General features: G+C 36.7%; 1 protein-coding gene and 1 pseudogene across 1 annotated transcript; one reads left to right on the forward strand and one right to left on the reverse strand.

Annotated features, from left to right (window-relative positions):
- Positions 1-1,179: 1,179 nt before the first annotated feature.
- Positions 1,180-1,640, reverse strand: Gm7429 (predicted pseudogene 7429). The gene has a single exon (NM_001370953.1). The coding sequence runs from the start codon at positions 1,570-1,572 to the stop codon at positions 1,225-1,227; it is 348 nt and encodes a 115-aa protein (NP_001357882.1). The 5' UTR covers positions 1,573-1,640; the 3' UTR covers positions 1,180-1,224.
- Gm5943 (predicted pseudogene 5943) lies at positions 9,396-10,240 on the forward strand (annotated as a pseudogene).

Genomic DNA, 21,979 nt, shown 5'->3' on the forward strand with positions numbered 1-21,979 from the left:
TTTCTCTTGTATTCTGTTGGTGATGTTTGCATCTATGACTCCTGATCTCTTTCCTAGGTTTTCTAACTCCAGGGTTGTCTCCCTTTGTGATTTCTTCATTGTTTCTATTTCCATTTTTAGATCTTGGGTGGTTTTGTTCATTTCCTTCACCTGTTTTATTGTGTTTTCCTGTAATTCTTTAACGGATTTTTATGTATCCTCTTTAAGGGCTTCTACCTGTTTACCTGTGTTCTCCTGTATTTTTTAAAGGGAGTTATTTATGTCCTTCTTGCAGTCCTCTATCATCATCATGAGAAGTGATTTTGCTTTTTCGTTGTGATGGTGTATCCAGGACTTGCTCTGGTGGGAAAATTGGGTTCTAATGATGCCAAGTAACCTTGGTTTCTGTTGCTTATGTTCTTTTGCTTACCTCTTGCCATCTAATTTTCTCTAGTGTTACCTGCCCTCACTTTATCTGACTGGTCTGTCCTTCTTGTCTGTGATCCTGGTTGTGTTAGAACTCCTCAAAGTTCAGCTGTCTCTGTGATCCTGTGATTCTGGGATCCTGTGGTCCTAAGATCCTGGGTGTGAACAAGCTCCTGTGATCTTGTGATCCTGTAATCCTGTGGACCTGGGTTTGTTAGAGCACCTGGGAGTGGAGCTTTTTCTAGGTGTTGTGAGACTGCTGAGTTAGTGCCCAAGGTCTGCTCAGGACACCTCTGATCTTATGATTTTGGGCATGTTAGAGAACCTGGGAGTGGAGCTTCTTCTGGGTGTTGTGGGACTGGCTATGGAGTTTGTGCCCAAGATCTGGTCTGCTCAGGGCACCAGCTTAGACCAGAAGGAACCTGTACCACTGGTCCCAGTTACTTCCAGGGTTCGAAGCTTTGATGTTTAATTGACAGAAATAGATATCATTAAAGTATTCTTCCCAACTCTCTTTTCATAATGTAGAGAATAGTGGATTACAACAATTTTGCTACTCTTTTTCTTCTCAATCAAATCCTATGAAATAATTCAGAATATTCCTATCATTTATTATAGATAGAAACTTTTCTTTTTCACATGAAATGCATTCTACTGAAGCAAACAAATTTCTCAGAAATTGTACCTATAAAGTCATGAATTTGTTACATGTATGCATTTGATATTCCTGAAAGAATAGATTCCACCTATAGATTTTAGTTTTTTTTTTTTTCCCAAAAGGAGCTCTGGCAAAGTTTTATTAAAGGAAAACTTTCTTGTTTACTTCTCACCAGTCTGTTCTGGCATGCTTCTAATAATATCAGAATCACCTGGGTCAATGATAGCCAGAGTGCATACTCTGTAGTATTTTCCACACGCTGTGCCCAGTTCAATATTATTGCCACTGTAGTGATGGACCCCAGTTTTAGCCAACATGGCATAGTATTCTATTTCAGATTTCCTCAAAGCTGGACAGTTGTTGGCAAGGATAACCAACTTCGCTTTGCCTTGTCTGATCATCTTCAGAGTCTGTTTGTAGCCCAGCACGTACTTCCCACTTTTCATAAAAAGTTGGAGCCTAGAGTTGATCGACTCCAGAGACTTTTTCGTCTTCTTTGCGGCCACCATCTTCCTGCCTTAGGTGCGGGACAACCCCCAACCAACACCAGCCGCCAAGATGGCCGGGGAGCGAGAAAGGTAGATTTTAGTTTTAAAGATAATGAAGTAAAATAAAATATGGAAACAAAGAAAATGACTGGATTAAACAAACAAACAAACAAACAAACAAAACAGAGACAATGCATAAGCACATCATACCAGATCTCTAATTCCTGGGAGGTGCTTTCAAATTTAGGAAATGGCATTGCAAGGATTTAGTGTCCATTGCTGCCTATCCATGTGTAATAAATGAAAATGACCATTAGTATATAGTCCAGCAATCTTGTTAGCAGCCTTATATCCTTTATTTAGACAAAATTGTATGATACTGGTCCACATGCCCAGACTTATAAATTATTTGATAACACATTTATGTGATATTTTGCATTTTTTTCTTTTAAGAATTCATTTCTTAAATTCTTGTTTATTTTTTGAGAACTTTTGACTTTTGGATTAGTTGGAGGCACCCAGCAAGTGGAGTGACTATTAGACATGTAAATGAAGAGGAAACACTTCCTACTCTAGTATCAGATTAGGCAGTTATTGGGACAGCATATTAAATAAATAAATACTTAGTATAATGAATCATCTAAGAAATGGGTCAAAAATACACAGAAACAAAGATAAGATCACTTTCATGTGAGTGTGGAGAATGGAAATGTTATTTCACGTGTTCTATAATTTGCACACATTAGTATCTTTGCTGATATAATTGAGTACTGGAGGACATGACTCTATCATTATTCATTTTTCTTCATTTATATGTACAAGTATTTGTGCTATTTACAAGAGTTTAGTTGTGAAAAAGACAATTGGCTTTATAAAGTATCTTTATAATAACAATTATCTCATTATTCAAGAAAGATTTGTTTTTGCTTTATAACTTAAACCTCATGAAAGGACTATAATAACCTTAAGTATTTGACTTATTTTCTGACAAAGTTATATATTTACTTCTATATTAACTCAGAAGTCAATAGACAATTTATCAAATATAGAAATTTACAGCTCTGTTATCCTTTCAGGCATAAGAATTAAAATTAGTGCATGCAGGTAATTTAGTTTATTGTAGTTGGTAATTAATCCTGTTTAGCTATGACTCGGTTGCATTTTTAGGGAGTGCCAAATTTATACTACAGAGTTTATTTTAATTATTTTTCTAATCAGCTCCAAGGCTTTTTATTAAATCGGTAACTAGCTGAAAAACCAAAATGTGTGCTGAAAAAAATTAAAAACATACACACACAACAACAACAACAGCAACAACAACACAAAGTTCCATGATAGAATTTGAAATTCACCAGAAAATTAGATAGACATGGCAAAATACATTTGGTAGTAAAACATGACCCAAAATAATATGTGACTACTTCTGTCCACTTGTAGTACTTTGTGGGAAATACATTATTTCTTTATTATAATTTTTCCTGTTGATTATAGGTTAACATATAAAATGTATATGCTATATCATCGCTCTAGTTTTGTAATATATCTACATGTAAGTAACTCAAAATATATAGTAGTTTTAAAAATTTTTTTACATAATGTGATCCCTAGTATTTAGTGTAAAATACGCTTCTGCATGAAATTCTTGGATGGATGCCTCATAAATATATTTGTAAAACATTAATTTCCCATTCAAAAATTTCCCCACAAGCTTGCTCATGTATTTTCAGCTGGTATGTCATTCCTGAATGCTTCCTAAAGACTTGAATTTTATGCCTAGGCCTAGTGCTACATGTCTTTTAATCAGAGAACGTGAGCTTGGAACATGATGGCAGGAGGATCATCAATTCAAAATAGCAGCAATAGTAGAAAAAGATACCTATATTGCATATGCACTTGCATCTATGCTGTATGACCTCTTCAAAAATAGTTCTTTTTATCTGATAAAGTATTTGTCAGACATCAAATATTTAGCACAGTTTTAAAGGTGGATTATAATTGTTAGAAAAATTTAAAACATTTAAATATTGATTATTGCCTAGAATCCTTTTATATCAACCAAATGTCCTTTTCATTATCAAATAAACCTCTAGAACACACAGAATTTGCCTCTAGAATTTGACTCCATATAAGTGTATGAACCACATGAATGTCTGGTGCTTAAGGAGGCCAGTAGGCATCAGAACCCTCTGTAACTGGAATTATCATGTGGGTGCTGGGAATCAAACCTCAGTACTCTGTAAGAGCATCTAGTTATTAATTGCTGAGCTGTTTCTCCTGTTTAAGCATGTTCCATTATTGAATAACGTGTCTGGTAGTTTTACAATGATGAATTGTAACTGTCCTAGCAGAACAGAATATTTATATCTATATCATCTATATCTATCATATATATCATATATATGTATAAATACATATAGTGATATATGTGTATTATATATAATATATTATATATTACATGTAATATATATGATATATATGTATGTGTATATATAATCTCATATAACTGTTCCTGGAGTTCATTCTGGGAGAGAAGAATAACAGAAAAACTGGTTTAACTCTTAACTCTCCTGGATAGAGATTCCACACAGTTCTAACATCTTGTTAGGTCATCTTACAGGATAAGAATGAAGCTTAATAATGAAGGGACAGTGGTGGACAGAACCACACTGCTTAGATGTGTATGTTTTTGATTCTCCATTTAAAATTTACTCTCAGATAAAGACCTGTGAAGATGGACTTGGCAGATTTACTGGTAATCTCTTCTTCTTCTTCTCAACGTGTCCACATAGAATAAATCTCCTTTTCCTACTTTCTACTAATAGTTTGACTCTTTTAATTCAATTATTGAACCTGGCTTGAAGCCCTATGGCCAATAACAATATATTCCAAACCTTTTACGATATGCTTTCCTGTAAAGGCTTTATGTAAATTTAGATGTAGTTTGCTTTTAAAAGTTTTACATTGGTGCTTTGAAAATTGTATCTTGGGTGTTCTATGTTTCTGGGCTAATATCCACTTATCAGTGAGTGCATATCTAATGACTTCCTTTGTGATTGGGTTACCTCACTAAGGTAACTATTGGGTTACCAGATACATCCAGTGGGAAGAACAACGGGTGGATACTTCATTCCTCCTTAGAATAGGGAACAAAATACCCATGAAAGGAGTTATAGAGACAAAGTTTGGAGCTAAGATGAAAGGATGAACTATGCAGAGACTACCCCACCTGGGGATCCATCCCATAATCAGCCACCAAACCCAGACACTATTGCATATGCCAGCAAGATTTTGCTTAAGGGACCCTGGCATAGCTGTCTCGTATGAGGCTATGCTAGTGCCTGGCAAATACAGAAGTGGATGCTCACAGTCACCTATAAGATGGAACACAGGGCCCCCAATGGAGAAGCTAGAGAAAGCACCCAAGGAGCTGAAGGACTCTGCAACCCTGTAGGTCGAACAACAATATGAACTAACCAGTACCCCCAGAGCTCATGTCTCTAGCTGCATATGTAGCAGAAGATGGCCTAGTCGGCCAGCACTGGGAAGAGAGGCCCCCTTGGTCTTGCAAACTTTATATGTCCCAGTACAGGGGAATGCCAAGGCCAAGAAGTGGGAGTGGGTGGGTAGGGAAGCAGGGTGGGGGAAAGGTATAGGGGACTTTTGGGCTAGCATTTTAAATGTATATAAAGAAAATATCTAATAAAAAAGTTTTACATTGGAATGTACAGATGAGTTTATGTATGTTTATTTGTATTAAGCAATATGTATTAAAGAAATATAAAAGATTGATAGACAAGATATAGGCATAGAAGGTAATAGATATACTGGTAACCTAAGAAGAACTTACCAAGTCAAATTGTGCTTTCGATACAGAATTGAATTCTAGATGGAGCACTCGAGTATAAAATAAAGACTCAAGACTCAAAAACCTCAGCTCCCACATGATCCCACTGACTTTTACACACATAAATTGTGTCATTTCTTACACTGTATTTACTGATTTATTAATCTACCTTTCTCTTCCCCTATTGTCAGTTTCCATAAGATGGAAATTAAGTTTCTTTATCTGGAGTCCTTAAATCACAATTTTAAGGATTGTCTGTTGAGTGATTTTTTTATCACTCTATATTTCTGCTCTACTGCCTTGTAGCAACTATGCAGCATATCTCTCATATGCTTTTAAATATGAAGTGATCTTCAGAAGGTAATTCAGGTTATTTCAAAGTGTTAAAAATAACTGCACAAGAATCTATTGAATCATGTTTTCAAGTACTGAGCTTGAGTAATTAGTAAATAAGCAAGTAGACCTTGAAGAAAGGAGAAGAGGCAAAACTCTGAAATTCCTTTCATTGTAATATTGGTTCTGCCATAACAGATTCCATATTGCTGTTGAAATGCTGTGTTGACTTTATATAGTTCAACACAACAAGGTGCCATAGAAGACAGAAACTCTGTTTTGTTCTGTTGTTATTTTCAAATTTATTACTTGACGCAGACATGAACAGAGATACTATCAAAAAATAAAATACTATTATAATCATCTTAAAATTCCAGTATGCTATGAGTTACATTTAAGCAAACATTTATTTTCCATGTCATTTGACATTCTGTCTCAAGTATACTAAAGTCAAATTAAATTTCACTGGATACTCCAAGTCATCACTGCACATCGTTTCTTGACATTATGAAAAAGGTATTTTGATTCCTTTGACAAAAAAAAAGGCAATATAGTTCCTAGTAAAAATTAAACTATATCCTGTGCCCCTGACATTCACTTTAATGTAGTAATCTACCTTTTTCTTAATACATTTTATAACGTGCTTTGGTGAAGCTAGAGAGTGGAGGCTAAGTTGTGAGTACAATGAGAATCTGATTGAAAGTCATCTGACATTTTTAATACAATGTTTATGTAGTCAAATGCTTTCATGACAGATGTGTGAGTTATAGATACAAAAAAAGAATGTTCTGAAAGGTCCTGCTGATTTTTAACTTAAATTCAATAACAGACATGTATAATATATACACTTCTTTTGTCAACGGTTTTGTCTATAAAGACACACATACTGATAAAGAATAACAAAAAGTTAAATCTATTAAAATGAACTGTCTTTCTTGGTAATGAATTTTTAAAATTAATCACCAATGGAGTCACATTTAGTGAGAATTGATGCTTGTTTTCATAGGTATCTAGCCAAAGGTACATAGTGGGTCAATACAACATAGTAATTGAAGGGGTTATGTACCCTAAGGAATGAGGAGCATGGTTTTGAATCCAGCTATCAGTTTTAGGTAGCTGTATAACCTTGTAAACTCATTGACTTCTAATTATTTTCTTCCATCATAAAATGCGTGTGGGGGACTTTTGGGATAGCATTGGAAATGTAAAAGAAATAAATACCCAATAAAAAAATAAAGTTAAAAAATAAAATAAAATTATGAAAATTATATTATCTGTGGTTATAAAAGTGATATTATGCAAGTAATGTGTTGGGCACATGCCTGGATTAGTCAAATTTCAATAAATTGTTTGTATCCTAATGAAATCCCATGGATAATTTAAAATCAATTTTTATAATTTTGATACAGTTTGGTCACACTGAAGACTTAAAAACTCTTGAAAGCATTCAATTTTCAAATGAACCTCCATTGACATTATAGAGTACCAATAACATGAAATTAAAACTGGCTGTGGTTGAAGATAATACAAATTGCAAACTGTGCTAAAACCCTAAGAATTATTTACATATGACAAAGATGTAATTTGAACTTGTGAGAAAAATTCTGGCTTTAATTAGCACTTGATCAGCTTCTAAATCAGCATGTATTTCACTTTTTATTAAAAAATGACAATGATTCATTCATCTTTTAATTGAAAGTGAGAGTTGAAACAGACACAGTAACAGTAAAAAATGGTAATTAAGTGGCAGCTAATTTAATATTCAATGTTCTACAGCTTGGAAGGCGGGACAAAGAAGAAGCAAGGATCATATCTCACTGAACACAGGCCAGCATCCAAGACTAGTCTTGCCATTTTAGTTTCATAGCTTGCCAAAAGCTGTTAGAAAAAAGAATGACTTTCAACACATTGCTAATGATATACATGATAGCTATTTGTTCCTGGTATATTTAATAAGTGATTCTCGTAAATATAAATAAAATAAAGGTTCATGAATACATTTTATCACATCACCATTAACGAGCACCATGGCCTCATTAGAGAAAAAAAGAATATGCCATTTTTGAATGGGATTTATCTACAGATGACTGTTCCAGAACTTGCTTAAATGTGTTCATTATTATTACTCTTGAACTGCAACTCACAAAATTCCACTTTCTTCTGGAACTCACTGTATAACATTAGATGACCTTGAATTTCTGATCTCTGCATCAATATCACCAATGCTGGGATGTTGTAGTGTGTCATCATCAACCACAGTTTATTTGTTGTGTGGAATTGAACCCAGGGTTATGTGCTTGTGAGGCAATCATTATATCAACTGACATAGGTTTAAAATATATTTTATTTTGCAAATTGAGGAAGAAAAATGTTATCATATACAAGATAGATAATTTTTATCATCATCAAACATTAATTTATGAATCTCTTAGATTTAGATGTGCATTACTGTTTAATAAAAGTTCTATGCATTGTACCATATGTTAATCAGAAGAGAACTGAAATTGCTGAATTTACTATTGTATTTTCCATAGTATGATTACATGGAGAGTATACAAAACATTTCATTTCCAGACAAGGTAATTCAGGTTAGTCCAAACTGTTGTTCAATGTTGGAAATTGTTCCTCCTGGCTGCCTTCTGATCTCTACCTCATAGTAGCTTCTTTTATGTGCAGGCAGTCTGTATAAAATATGTTCTTATTGTTTTGATTTTTTCTCTCTCTGTAATGAAAATCTTACATTCCTTTCCTACCTTTCTTTTCCTTTCCTTTTCTTCTGCTCTTTTACATAGAAACACAGAATCTATAAACTGGAAGATGACTAGCAATCACTAAATATGATCTTAAATAAATTGTGCATTCTGTGTCAAGCTATTATCATATAGCAGTAACAAGTACTGTTCCATACATGGAAGAAAGCGAAGTAATGATATTCTATAGACAGAGAAGAAAGAGGAAAGTGCTATTTAACCTGTCGTTATAAGGTGTAGCACTAACTTCCCATGGGAGTTATTTTGCCATAGTATTCAACTATCTATAGTTTGAAATTGTGACTAGATATAAGCTTCATGGTAGGGTAAGTGACTTAAATGGTATTGGTTTTATCCATTTATTTCCTCTCAATAGATAGAGTCAATATCATCTACACAGTAATTGAGAGAAAGGTACATAATAAACATTGTAGATACCAAAGATCTTCTCTGCTTCCAGGGATCATATTATTATAAAGGAGATAAATTTAACAGAATATCCATAACATTTAATGCAATATTAAGCCTAAAAGAATCTTTAAAGAATTCACTGTGCTAAGAACTTGTGTAGGAAAATAGAATCTAAACTATGAGGGGAATCAAGTAAGGATTCCCTGAGGAAGAATAACATAGAGCTGAGAATGCATGCTGTAGGAATCAAAAATGTTGAAATTGGGGAGTCATTGTTCAGGAAACTTATAGTATATATCAGGACTCTGTGGCAGGAAACAACAGAAGCAGCCAAAGGACACCTACAGTGACCATGCATAGAGAGCTGTAGGGAAGAAATTGGTCAGCAACAGAATTGTAAGTTTAGAGGCCAGATGGCTAGCTGTAAAAAAGAACTAATGATTTGAAGCAACAGACTTTTTGAAGCTACATAGTAAATGCCAGTTTTCCATAATCTGTGAGACCATCATCGAAAGATGGCCGGGCTGCCCCACAGGATCATCAAGGAAACCCAGCGTTTGCTGGCAGAACCAGTTCCTGGCATTAAAGCAGAACCAGATGAGAGCAAGGCCCGTTATTTTCATGTGGTCATTGCTGGTCCCCAGGATTCTCCCTTTGAGGGAGGGACTTTTATACTTGAACTATTCCTTCCAGAAGAATACCCAATGGCAGCACCTAAAGTACGTTTCATGACCAAAATTTATCATCCTAATGTAGACAAGTTGGGAAGAATATGTTTAGATATTTTGAAAGATAAGTGGTCCCCAGCACTGCAGATCTGCACAGTTCTGCTATCAATCCAGGCTTTGTTAAGTGCTCCTAATCCAGATGACCCATTAGTAAATGATGTAGCCGAGCAATGGAAGACCAATGAAGCCCAAGCCATAGAAACAGCAAGAGCATGGACTAGGCTATATGCCATGAACAATATTTAAGTCGATCAGATCATCAAGTGTACACCACTTCTGTTCTGCCAAGACTTCTTCCCTTTTTTGTTTGCATTTAATGGACACAGTCTTAGAAACATTACAGAATAAAAGCCCAGGCATCTTCATCTCTGGTGATTACATGCACATTAGCAAATCTGTCTTGTCCTGATTCGCTGTTGTAAAGCATGAGCAGAGGCTAGAAGTACCATCCAGGTTGCTGAGAGATGCTGAGAAGCAGGACTCTCTGCGTTGACTCCATCCCCATCATGGTTAAAGTACAAGGCACTGTGAATGAAGGTAGTTGTCAGGGTCAGCTGCCAGGGATATGGGTGTTATTTTAATTTTTAGGGGGAAAGTAGTTTTATTTTAATTTTATGGCCTCCTTTCCCCACCCCCACCCCCCTCTTAAAGGATCTAATTGAGGTGGTTAAATGCAGCTAGCCAGTTTTTAAAAAAAATTTTTTTTAATTAGGTATTTTCCTCACTTACATTTCCAATGCTATCCCCAAAGTCCCCCATACCCTTAGAATATGCTCTCTAGCCAAGTCTAACTTTAGACTCTATAGATGGACAAGCTTGATAATCTGAACCAAAATGGGAACATTAAATAAACATCACAGCCCTCACTAATAACATTGTGACTTTGCTGTCAAGTGTAGATTCTCCACCCCCCACCCGACCCCCCACCCCAAAAGACGAAGAAAAAGCTTGTGACCATTTTGTATGGCTTGTCTGGAAACTTCTGTAAATCTTATGTTTTAGTAAAATATTTTTTGTTATTCTAAAAAAAAATAACCATCATCCCTTTAAAAATCTGTGAAAAATCATTAAAGAGAATATCAATGATAAGAAAGAGGCACAATAAAGTACAAAAATGAAAGAACTTGTGAGTAACATTTAGAAATACATCCCAATTGTCCAGCTATTTTAGTGCTGAGGATATACCCAATGAAATTGAAATCATAAATACCTTCATACAAGATTATTCACAATTCATAAGGCATATAATCATCCCACAATCCCAGAAATAAATGAATGGATTTTAATACATGTGTGTATACTTAATGGCTTAATATAGGTCATGAAAAGAATGAAATACTATTATTTCCAGAACTATGAATAGAACTGGAAAGGGAAATCATCAGGTTAAATGAAATAAGTCAGAAACAAAGAGAAAAATATAACATGTTCTTATTTATATGCAGAAATATGATATTGATTTTGTACTATTGGAAAGTAAAGCAGTGTTTAACACAGAATAGGCAATGTATGGGAGAGGAAGAATGAAGAGAGTGTGATTAAGTAGTACAGAATTGCAATTGTATGAGGACGATGACTTATATAAGTTCTGTAACATAACTGCATAGCTATAGTTCATAGTAAATATTTGAGATGGAAGGTTTGCCAGTTAGCTAAGTATTATTTATTATGAGTTGTATGCGTGTGTTGAGATACCATACTTGTTGGGAGCCATTAAGGCAACGCTATTGTCCTGATCTCTGAATTGGGCCTCTCCCCCTGAGAAGAAAAGGGGGTCAAAAGCACATGGATTCCGAGAACCACGGGAGGTTCCAGCCCTGGGTCATCACCGCTCTCCTGACCACACCCTGACACCACCAAGTTCCTGCTTCCCCATGTAACTGCCTAAGAATGTGCAATTCTATTGCCCCCCCTCCCACTGATAATTACTTCCCCTTTTGCTTGTATTGCCCTACCCCTCCCACTGATAAGTATCTGTACTTCCCCCTTTGCTTGTGCATTTAAACCTTGGACCTTTCTCAATACATTGGGGTCTTGATACAACTTCAGAACGGTTTCCGTGTCGTTATTCGTACAAGACCCTCGTCTCTCTCTACCCCCCATTTGGTTATTAGGAGGAGGTCCCCTCGAGATCCTCGAATAACTGGACCTGCTGGACGGGTCAAGTGGCGCCCAACGTGGGGCACGAGGTACGACTGCCCTCTGGACAACGGATTAAGGATTAAAGAGGTACCGCGCAGACAGAGAAACAGTGGGACAGTCCACCGACACTTCACTCGAGTGTCGAGTACGGACGTCGGGAGGTAAGCCTAGGCATTCAGTTGTTGTCCCATTAACCATGGGGCATTTAGTGAAGAGATAAAGGGTTCTCTTAAGGAGAGAGGGATAAAAGTTTTAAAAAAAGGGGAATTTAATAAAATAGTCCTATGCACAGTTCGTTGACAGAAAGCAGCTGAGAGAATTTTGGGACCTGAGGAAAGTGAGGGTCTGTTAGTCCTACAACTTGCTCTTGAAAACGCCAATTCAGCATGTAGGGCTGCCCTGAGAGGTAAAACCAAGAGTTTAGATATAAATGGTATGATCAAGCTTTGTAATGAGGTAGATGTGTTTTCTCAACAAGTTTCTAAGTCTATTAACCTGGCCATTGGGGCTGCTCTAACTCCAGCTCCAAGATTGGTGCTGAGCCCAATTGGCCCAAGTTAGAAGTAGACATCTGTGTCCTCACATTGGGTGCAGATGCCACCTGGGGCACCCCTGATTATTATATGCCTCAATTAACAGCAGTTAACACAGGTGAATTTGAGCCCCCTCCCCAAAAGACATTTTTTCTCATCATCGGCCGAGTGTCCAGACTTTTACAAGGCCTAATGGTGACTCCTACAGTGGTTAACACCGACTACCATGGGGAGATAAAAATCTTAGTCACCGCCACGCAGGGACCACTTACCCTTAGGGCTGGAGAGCGCATAGCCCAAGCCTTACCACTCCCACTATTCGGCCATTTCCCTTATTTGAAAGAGGAGCAAGGACCATCCTTCCTGGGATCCTCAGAAGTCTACTGGGCACAGAAAATAACTGATTCATGAGGACAAACAGTTTCAAGGGCTCCTGGATACCGGGGCAGATGTGACAGTAATTTCCTCAACACATTGGCCTGTAGCCTGGCCCTTACAGCCCACTAAGGGATGGTGTAATCCACTGATCATAAAATTTACTGCTAAGGGGAGAAACTTAGAGGCTTGAGAAAGTTCTCGCCCTCTCACCTGGGGCCTAAGATTGTATCAAGATAACTATGACAATGGCCTGACCTTTAAAACCATCCCTAACAATCATAAAGGATCCATAGGACTTCCAGGCACCCGCCCCCCTGTTCCTGCCCCAGGGTGTGCTAATACCCTGTTTCAGCCCACTCTCCCTGCGGGGAGGTCCCCCTCTTCCACTGATTTACTGTGGTCAATATTGAATGCTTCTGCTTTAGCCTTGTTGTATAAGACACAAAGAGATAATGCGTCAGAATCTGAAGATTGTTGGATGTGCTTTTCTACTTCCCCGCCCTTTTATGAGGGCATAGCCTTATTTGAAAATTTTACCCTGCTTTCAGACGCTAGGCACTTCCCCTTGAGTCAGTTCAGCTTACCTTGACAGAACTCGCTGGGATAAGAAGTTGTGTGTTGGGCCCAGGCATGCTTCGAGGCCCTTGCTAGAGATTTGCAATAACACGTTTAGAGTAAATAAAAATGGGTTTTAAAGAGACTTCGTAAAGGTCAAAAAATTCATAGATTAGGTTTTATTGAAAGTTAAGAAATCATTTCCTAAAACTATATAATTCATTTTGTCAATGGTGTTTTTGTTGGTTGCAGAAAATAGAGAGCGTTTTTACAGATGGCTATAAAATATTTAACTAAGTGTGGACTAATAATGACTTCAAAAAAGATTTAGCATGGTAAACTTTTAGGCTATTTGAGACATTTAGTGTATAGAGATTGTGTTTTCTCAAAAATTTGCCCTCAGATTAAATAAATTAGAAGTTTTAGATGCTTGCCAGAAGCTGTTAGAAAATTTTGGATTTTAATCTTGGTTTAACAAGCTGCCTCTTACAAGCAGGAAAGGAAAAAAAGGAATAAAAGAAAATGGATTTTAGAACTCTCCCAGGGACAGAGAGAAATCGGGGGACGCCCTGTTTTATTCTCTCTGGCCCCTACAGGAGAAGCTCTCTACCCTCTTTCTATTGTCTGTTTGGTGCACTAATCACATCAATTCATGTATGTTTTTTGTCTTGTTGTCTAAATGATTGTTTCCTTGTCTGAATGACTGGCTGTTTTATGTTTCATGTTAAAAAGAAAAGAAAAAAAAAATGGTTAAAACTTTACCTGCTGAATCACTCTCAGTTTGCACAACTGAGGCTGAGAGGCCCTTCCCTTTAGCCAAAATCAAGCACAGCAAGAGAGATCCTGCTGAAAAACTTAGAATCTACAACCTCTTAGTTCTAAGGCAAATAAGCTGATAGTTGTTTTTTCCTAAAAAATTCTCTGCAATTTTGTGATTATTGTGTTTAGCAAATGACAAAGTGTGTTTTTATCTTATAAGTATAGCTATAAAAAGTAAAAGTCTTTAATTGATCTAAATTTATAAGATTCGTAAAGCCACTTCATTTGGTTTTTGATTGGTCTTAAAGGTATAAATATGATCTACATATCTTGGTCATAGAGAATTGGCTTATAAGTTATTTGGTTATGATTAAAAAGGTATAACACTGGTTACAAAGTTAGCTTAAGTAGTAACTCAGGGCTAGAGTCATTTTCAAACAAAAGCACCTGGCATAAAACAGCCCAGAAAACTAGTCCTCTAAAGATACTTCTAAATTGAGATAAAATTTTGTGTAATTCTTATCCCAGAAAGTAGACTAATAGAGATAAGATTTTAAAACAATGTCTCTTTAATAAAACATTAAAATTTACACTGTCATGCATTCATAAATTGACAGCCAAACTTCGTAACGTGATAGTGATGTTTCTAATATTAATTTTAAGAAAAATAAATTGTTTAAAATTGGTTCTTACTTTTCAAAAGTTATAGATACATTCTAATATTACAACGAAAACTTAAAAATTATGGTTAAAATTGCCAGTGTTCCATTGACTGCAGCTTGCAGTTTGATTACAAATTTAAGATCTTTAATTCACCTGTATATTGTAATTAAGATAATTATAAGAGTAATCATCCTTAAGAAAGAGTATCAAAAATTAGAGGCATAGACAGTTAAATTGTTCCTCTAAAACTGGTCCTTATTACAGGAGGGCCAAGATGCTCAGATTAAAAAATATTCTACTTTTAAGTTAGTGTAGCCCAGAGAAGATTGCGGCCTTCTTTTATTTTGCAAACAGTGCCTAAGAAAGTTTTTCCCTGTGTTCAAGAAAAGTTCTTTTTAGCTTTGTTGCAGATCTATTCAAATGTTTAAAATAATGCTTAAATTCAAAGAGTTTTACTTTTAGTGAACTGGTGATCACTAGATAATTTTGCCTATAGGTATGGCTAACATAGCTTTACAATATGTATGAAATTTTTATTGTCTGCTTCAATACAAGAAACAAAGTTTAAATCTTTCAGTGTGTATTGTTTCCTAAGTGAAAAAAAAAAGTATTCTATTAGCTAATGCCTCCAAAGAGAAGTTTAAAGTTCTGAAAAGTAATTGTTGCTCCATAAGATTTAGAGGCAACATATTTTTAATATTTAGGATTTTAGTTACAGAAAATCTAAGAAAGAAAAATTTATTTGCTTCAAAATTTTTATTTTCAAAACCTCCAAAAGATGTTTTGTCAACAATTTAATGTTACACATGTTACTGAGATATTTTATAATTCTCAAAGACAAGGTATTGTAAAACTTTAAAAACTATACCTTCTTTAAAAGCAAAGAAGGGGGGAGAGAAATTATATCCCCGTGCACATTATTTAGATCACATATTTGTTTTGGAAAAACTGGATATAATAGTGTTTAGGGCAGATAAAAAGGATCCACTTATTGGCACTTGCCATGATCCTGTTCAGATACTTAATATGGGGAAAAGGGGGAATGTTTCTGTTTTTTCCACAGAATGCTACAAGAGCATGCTAGCTTCCAATGTGACAGACTGACCTGTGACCTGTGAGTGCCCTGACAGTGGTGACCAAAAAGCTGTGCTGAGTACACAAAAGAGGAGAAATCGGAGAGCATCCACTTACAAACAGATAAAGAAACTTCGTATCTTCACCATGGGCTGCAGCAAGGAGTACCAACCTGGTGCCAACTTAAAATACAAACAACAACAAAAAAAAACTGACTTGTGAGGCAAAAAGACTGGTACAGAGAATGTACAAGATGCTTTCGTCAGAGACACTGTTTTTGAACATTCAGGCCAGCTCCTTATAGCTATAAAAGTGTGTACCTTACCTATATGCTTATTGTTAGATAATTTTAAGAGTTAAGATCGCCAATCTTGACAAGTCTAAAACATTCATTGTAATTCTTGTCAATTAACTAATTGTGTAAATCCTAATTTAGATAAGGAATCTACTGTTATGTTTTTGTAAGAGACCTACTTATGTTTTGCTGCGTATTAGAGTTAAGAAACGATCTTTGGTTTAAAAATCTGAAAATACAAACTTTAAAAAGGTATCTACCACAGCTTTAGATCAGCAGCTACTTACTGCCCATTTTGCTAATGATAAGCATAGGGATATTTCCATAGCTTTGTCAGAGCAACATATTATATAGATAAAAATTTAGAGGCAAAAGATGTCTTAAAAGTAGTAGTCTTAGAAAGAAGACAGGATATAACATACATTAAGGCTAAAAAGGTGGAAATTTCAGACATAGCCAAGCCTTGACCGGTGTTCCACTGTCCTAGAAAGTCCTTGAGCAGACCATGGGCTTAGATTTCAGGAAGAGTGTTGCCTGTTCAGTGACATTCAGAATTGCCTCTGGCATTACACTATCACTTTAATAAAAGCTAGGTCACTGCCTTACACAGGAATTTAGCATCAACTAGGAAAAAGGAAGTTTAAGGCCTAAAGAGGAACCAGAGTAGATACTTAGAACTGTAGATAGCTGAGTTACACCCATACACAAGTATTTACAATGGCCTAGAGGAAAGGTGAACTACCAAAACTGGTTTTCAACCTCCCCCTGGCTTTCGACCTTGTTGCCCTCCCTTTTAGGGCCCCTATTGGAACTCCTATTATTGATTTCCTTCGGTCCTTGGGCATTTCAGAAATTGACCCGATTTGTTAAATCTCAAGTTGATTCTTTCAAGTGCATTTGTTTCAGTTCATTACCATCGGCTGGACGTTGGCGATAACAAGCAGGTTACTGGAGAAGAGGCAGACGTGGATACCGCTTCATCACCCTCTTCTCAGGGAGAGAGACTCAATTTCCATAAAATGCTTAAGTAAGATCATTCCCCTCCCCCTAAATTTGGCCATCAGTCTCATACCACAAATCATTTATAGATTGCCGTAGTCTGTGCTTTTCCGACATGGTAATATACGTTCTCGCCACATTGGAAACTAAACAGTCATCCCAGGCTAGACACATCAAAAAATTAAAACTTGAAGCCGTCGCCCGTGAGAGTTGTAAGACTAAGTACTGCACAGAGATTAGTCTAAAAGCTGTTAGACAGTCTCTGAGAGGCATGTCTGATTGCATAAAGGTTGAGTGCCCCAGGGACCTTTCCCCAGAAAAAACGGCACAGGAGCAGGTCAGGGTTACTCTGGGTAAAGATCTATGGGCCTGAGAGTCAATCCTGTACATGGCCCCTAACATGTAATACACTGGGGATCAGACCTCTACCTCTACCCACGGAGCTTGCTTCATTCCTAATTCCCTTGGCTAGCCCAAGTTATATCCAAAAGACTGGAACCATTAATTCAAGCCTCATAGATGACTTGTCCTTGTGTCCTTCGTGGTTTTAGAGAATCATCCGGTGAGCAAACAGACGTTTAGGCAGTCGTTAAAAACGTGACTACAAATTTATTATACAATATGCCTTTTTAAAAATATTAAAACGGGGGAGATGTTGGGAGCCATTAAGGCAACGCTATTGTCCTGATCTCTGAATTGGGCCTCTCCCCCTGAGAAGAAAAGGGGGTCAAAAGCGGGCCACCGACACATGGATTCCGAGAACCACGGGAGGTTCCAGCCCTGGGTCATCACCGCTCTCCTGACCACACCCTGACACCACCAAGTTCCTGCTTCCCCGTGTAACTGCCTAAGAATTCTATTGCCCCCTCTCCCACTGATAATTACTTCCCCTTTTGCTTGTATTGCCCTACCCCTCCCACTGATAAGTATCTGTACTTCCCCCTTTGCTTGTGCATTTAAACCTTGGACCTTTCTCAATACATTGGGGTCTTGATACAACTTCAGAACGGTTTCCGTGTCGTTATTCGTACAAGACCCTCGTCTCTCTCTACCCCCCATTTGGTTATTAGGAGGAGGTCCCCTCGAGATCCTCGAATAACTGGACCTGCTGGACGGGTCACATACTTTATCATATATATATTTAAAATGTGTCCTTAATGTCAATTAAAAAATAGGATTTGTATAATAGATCAAAGTGTAAAGGCCCATGCCACCAGTCCTAATAATCAGAATTGGACATCAGGGACCCACATGGTGAAGGAGAAAACACATTTTTGTAATTGTCCTCCCCATACTCACATACAGTACTTCATGAGGACACTCACAACTACACACATATATAAAATAAATAAGTGAATAAATGTTAAACATGGTCAATGATTTAAAAATCTATTTTATTTCTTGTTGAATATGCATACATGAATATAAATTATTTTTTGGTTTGGGGGAGGTGATGACATGCTACATTTTTGTGAATCACACTTTACCTTGTCCCAAGGCTCAGAAATTATTGTAGAAGAAGAACAAGAAAACACAAAGATAGGTAAATGTGGACAAGAGAGTGTTTGGGAGAAGACTGGAGAGGGAGTGAATACAATGAAAACACATTGTAAAAAATAATCTCAAAGAACTAATAAAAATAAAATAACATAAAAGAACATATTATTAATAAAATTCCCAAATCTTTATAAACAAATAAACAAGTAAAACATTTACATATGCACTTGAAAGTATGATCTTTACCTATGAGAGGGAAAGATATATATATATATATATATATATATATATATATATATATATATGTGTGTGTGTGTGTGTGTGTGTGTGTGTGTGTGTGTGTGTGTGTGTATGTGTGTATGGTTTTTACCTAAACAGAAGTGGTACTAAATCTCTGTAGATTGGGGCTTGGGAAAGAAATTCAGTAAAGCAGTGAAAGGGTACATGATGTCTAGATATGGTAAAAGAAGCACAGATCCTACACTTGAATGAGCTTGGGAAACATCCTACTTTTTAACTTCCCTTTGAGCTTTTTGTGTACAAAGGCTTAGGTATGAGGTACTTTCCTTCCATGAAGTCTCTTCTCTTAATTCAGTGTCTCTCTATTTCACATTACAAGTTCACATAGATAATTTACTATTCTCTTCCCACTTCTTTCCCTCTCCAGGAATGATTCTTCATTTTGTTTTCTCCTTGTTACATTTTCTTGGTAGAATTTGCTGGCTAGACAGGAAAACTTTCATTTAAATCAGGTTACAATTTTAGTCTAGTTAGCTTTAATGTTCCTAAAGTATCAACTTGAACATGCAATGAACTATTATTTTACTAAACACTTGGTTGAGATTTAAAAGTCAACCAAATATGGTGAGAACCTTCCAATACATATTTGTTCAGTATGTTTAAGATTTCAGAAAAATATATGTTAATGCCCAGGATTCTTAGATCCTATTGCCTATCTTTCATATTACATTCTTGCTTTAGGGGTGAACCTATTTGCAGAAAAATATAAAGCAATATATTACGAACTAACTGTACTTTGTAGCATTCTTTGTTTTCAGTAACTTTGCAACACTGAATGTTTTTCTTTTTTTCAGTTTTTCAAGACAGGGTTTATCTGTGTAGTCCTGACTGTCCTGGAACTCACTCTGTAGACCAGGCTGGCCTCGAACTCAGAAATCTGACTGCCTCTGCCTCCCAAGTGCTGGGATTAAAGGCATGTGCCACCCCACCCAGTGGAACATTGAATTCTTGTTCCATGGTAAGAGAGTTTATTTCTTATAGTTAACTGCAGATAAATAAAGCAGCAACTTCACACTTAGTGTAACAGAGTATTAAATATTTACAAGTTTTTAATTTATAGACTTCGAGTTGTGTTTAAACAACATAACATGGAATTTAGGGAGAGAGGTTTAAAGGTTGATATGAAAGAACCATGTCTGACAATTGATGTCTAACAATTGGTTAGAAGGCAAAATCTTGCTAAGAGAAAGAGAGAGAGAGAGAGAGAGGGAGAGGGAGAGGGAGAGGGAGAGGGAGAGGGAGAGGGAGAGGGAGAGGGAGAGGGAGAGGGAGAGGGAGAGAGAGAGAGAGAGAAAGGGAAGTGGTTTTGAGAGGAAAAGGAAAAATATTTAATTTTCATGTAAAGACATGTATTTTTATTTTTAACTTTTTTATTTTTTTCAATTAAAATGTTATTTAATCTTTTTTTTTTTACACTCCAGATTTTTTTCCCCTCCTGGTTCACTTTCTGACTTTTCCCCATCCCATATCTCCTTTCCAACCCTTGTCTCCATGAGGGTGTCCCCACTCCTTCACCCCCGCCCCACCAGACCTCTAAACTCCCTGGGGCCTCCAATCTCTTGAAGGTTAGGTGCATTTTCTCTGAATGAACCCAAACCGGGCAGTCCTCTGCTGTATGTGTGTTGGGGGCCTCATATCAGCTGGTAAATGCTGCCTGGTTAGTGGTCCAGTGTCTGAGAGATCTTGGGCGTCCAGATTAATATAGAAGAAGTTTTAACTCTTTCCAGGAGTACAAGTGATACATAGACATTTGTTAAAGAGGTCTTGTTATACCCACTTCTCATCAAAGCATAGTAAGAAATCCTTATTTTGGCTACAATGCATATTTTATAGAAAGTTAACATATTCAATATATTTGTATTTTTGATAATGGAAGCTAAAAGAATTAAAGCAATGGGTTTTCTCTCAAGTTTAGTTCAAACACAATGAATCCTATGAAACTCTACTTTAATGTCAAATGAAATCTTACAGTATGCTAACAGAAGTGTGCATATTAAGACTAGTTTACTTCATCTGAAAACAGAAAATGAAAGAATCACTGTAGCATATGAAAACAGGTGTAAGGGGAGTAATTAACATAGACTGTGTATATTAGTAATGCACTGCAAACCAGGGAGTTTTCCATAGTAAGCTGTAATGCACTGAACACAAGGTGGCAAGGAAAAATGACCATTTGTGCATCATTAGCATTTGGAAACACAGTTCATTAGAAATATGCAAATGACTTAACAGCAGATTAAGACATGGGAATCTACTCAGCTAAAGTTTTAATGTGCTTGCTTACACAATCTTTGGTAATATGAAATGTGGATAAAACTATGTCTAACTGATAAATAGAGCCATAGTAAGATTTTAAAAAGAATTTTCTATAGATTTTCATAAAGGTATATTACTAAAATATATTGCAAATGTGTAATCAAACTTCAACTATAGATAATTGTGTATGGTAAATGATAAATACCTACACTGCTAAAACTATATTCCGAAGCTGAGCTGTGGTTAAGTGGCATGCTTTAGAAGTCTGAATGTGGAATATTCAAACCAAATGGCTAAAGCACCCAAAGTGCTTGTTTAAAATACAAGCTGGAAGAACAGTGGTTTCATGCTTATTAAATTAGAGCCCATGAGTCTACAATCTCAGACACTACCCAGTATAACCTCAAGATTGAGAGCTAAAATAATGCCAGACCATTGCTGCTCCTTGCCAGAAATTTCCCAACTCTAAAAGAATTATACCAAGGTTATTCCAGAAAATTCATGCTATGATAAGTGAGGGAGTGAAGTGACAGAAATGCACAAATAAATTTGGGGAAAAAATTCCAGCTAAATATACTAAATTTTTGATAAAAAGTTGACAGTACTCAACCTTTTTGCTCTGTTAAAATCTACACAGGCTTGGGAAGTGGCCTCAGCCTCAGCAGCAGCGGTCGCCATCTTGGTTCCAGGACTCAGCAGAACTTAGGAAATTAGTCTGAACAGGTGAGAGGGTGTGCCAGAGAACCGGACAGCTTCTGGAACAGGCGGAAGCACAGAGCTGCTGAGGCAGCACCCTTGGCGGGCCGCAGACAGTCGACCACTGTCCGGACCAGAGGACAGGTGTCCGCCTGGCTTGGGAGGCAGCCTCAGCCTCAGGAGCAGCGGTCACCATCTTGGTTCCGGGAATCCCT

The sequence above is a fragment of the Mus musculus genome, chromosome X (assembly GCF_000001635.26).
Source record: "Mus musculus strain C57BL/6J chromosome X, GRCm38.p6 C57BL/6J".
Lineage (NCBI taxonomy): Eukaryota > Metazoa > Chordata > Mammalia > Rodentia > Muridae > Mus > Mus musculus.

What these genes read in the sequence shown, in the direction of transcription:
- Gm7429 (NM_001370953.1), bottom strand. Translation starts at nt 1,572, where the DNA reads ATGGTGGCCGCAAAGAAGACGAAAAAGTCTCTGGAGTCGATCAACTCT.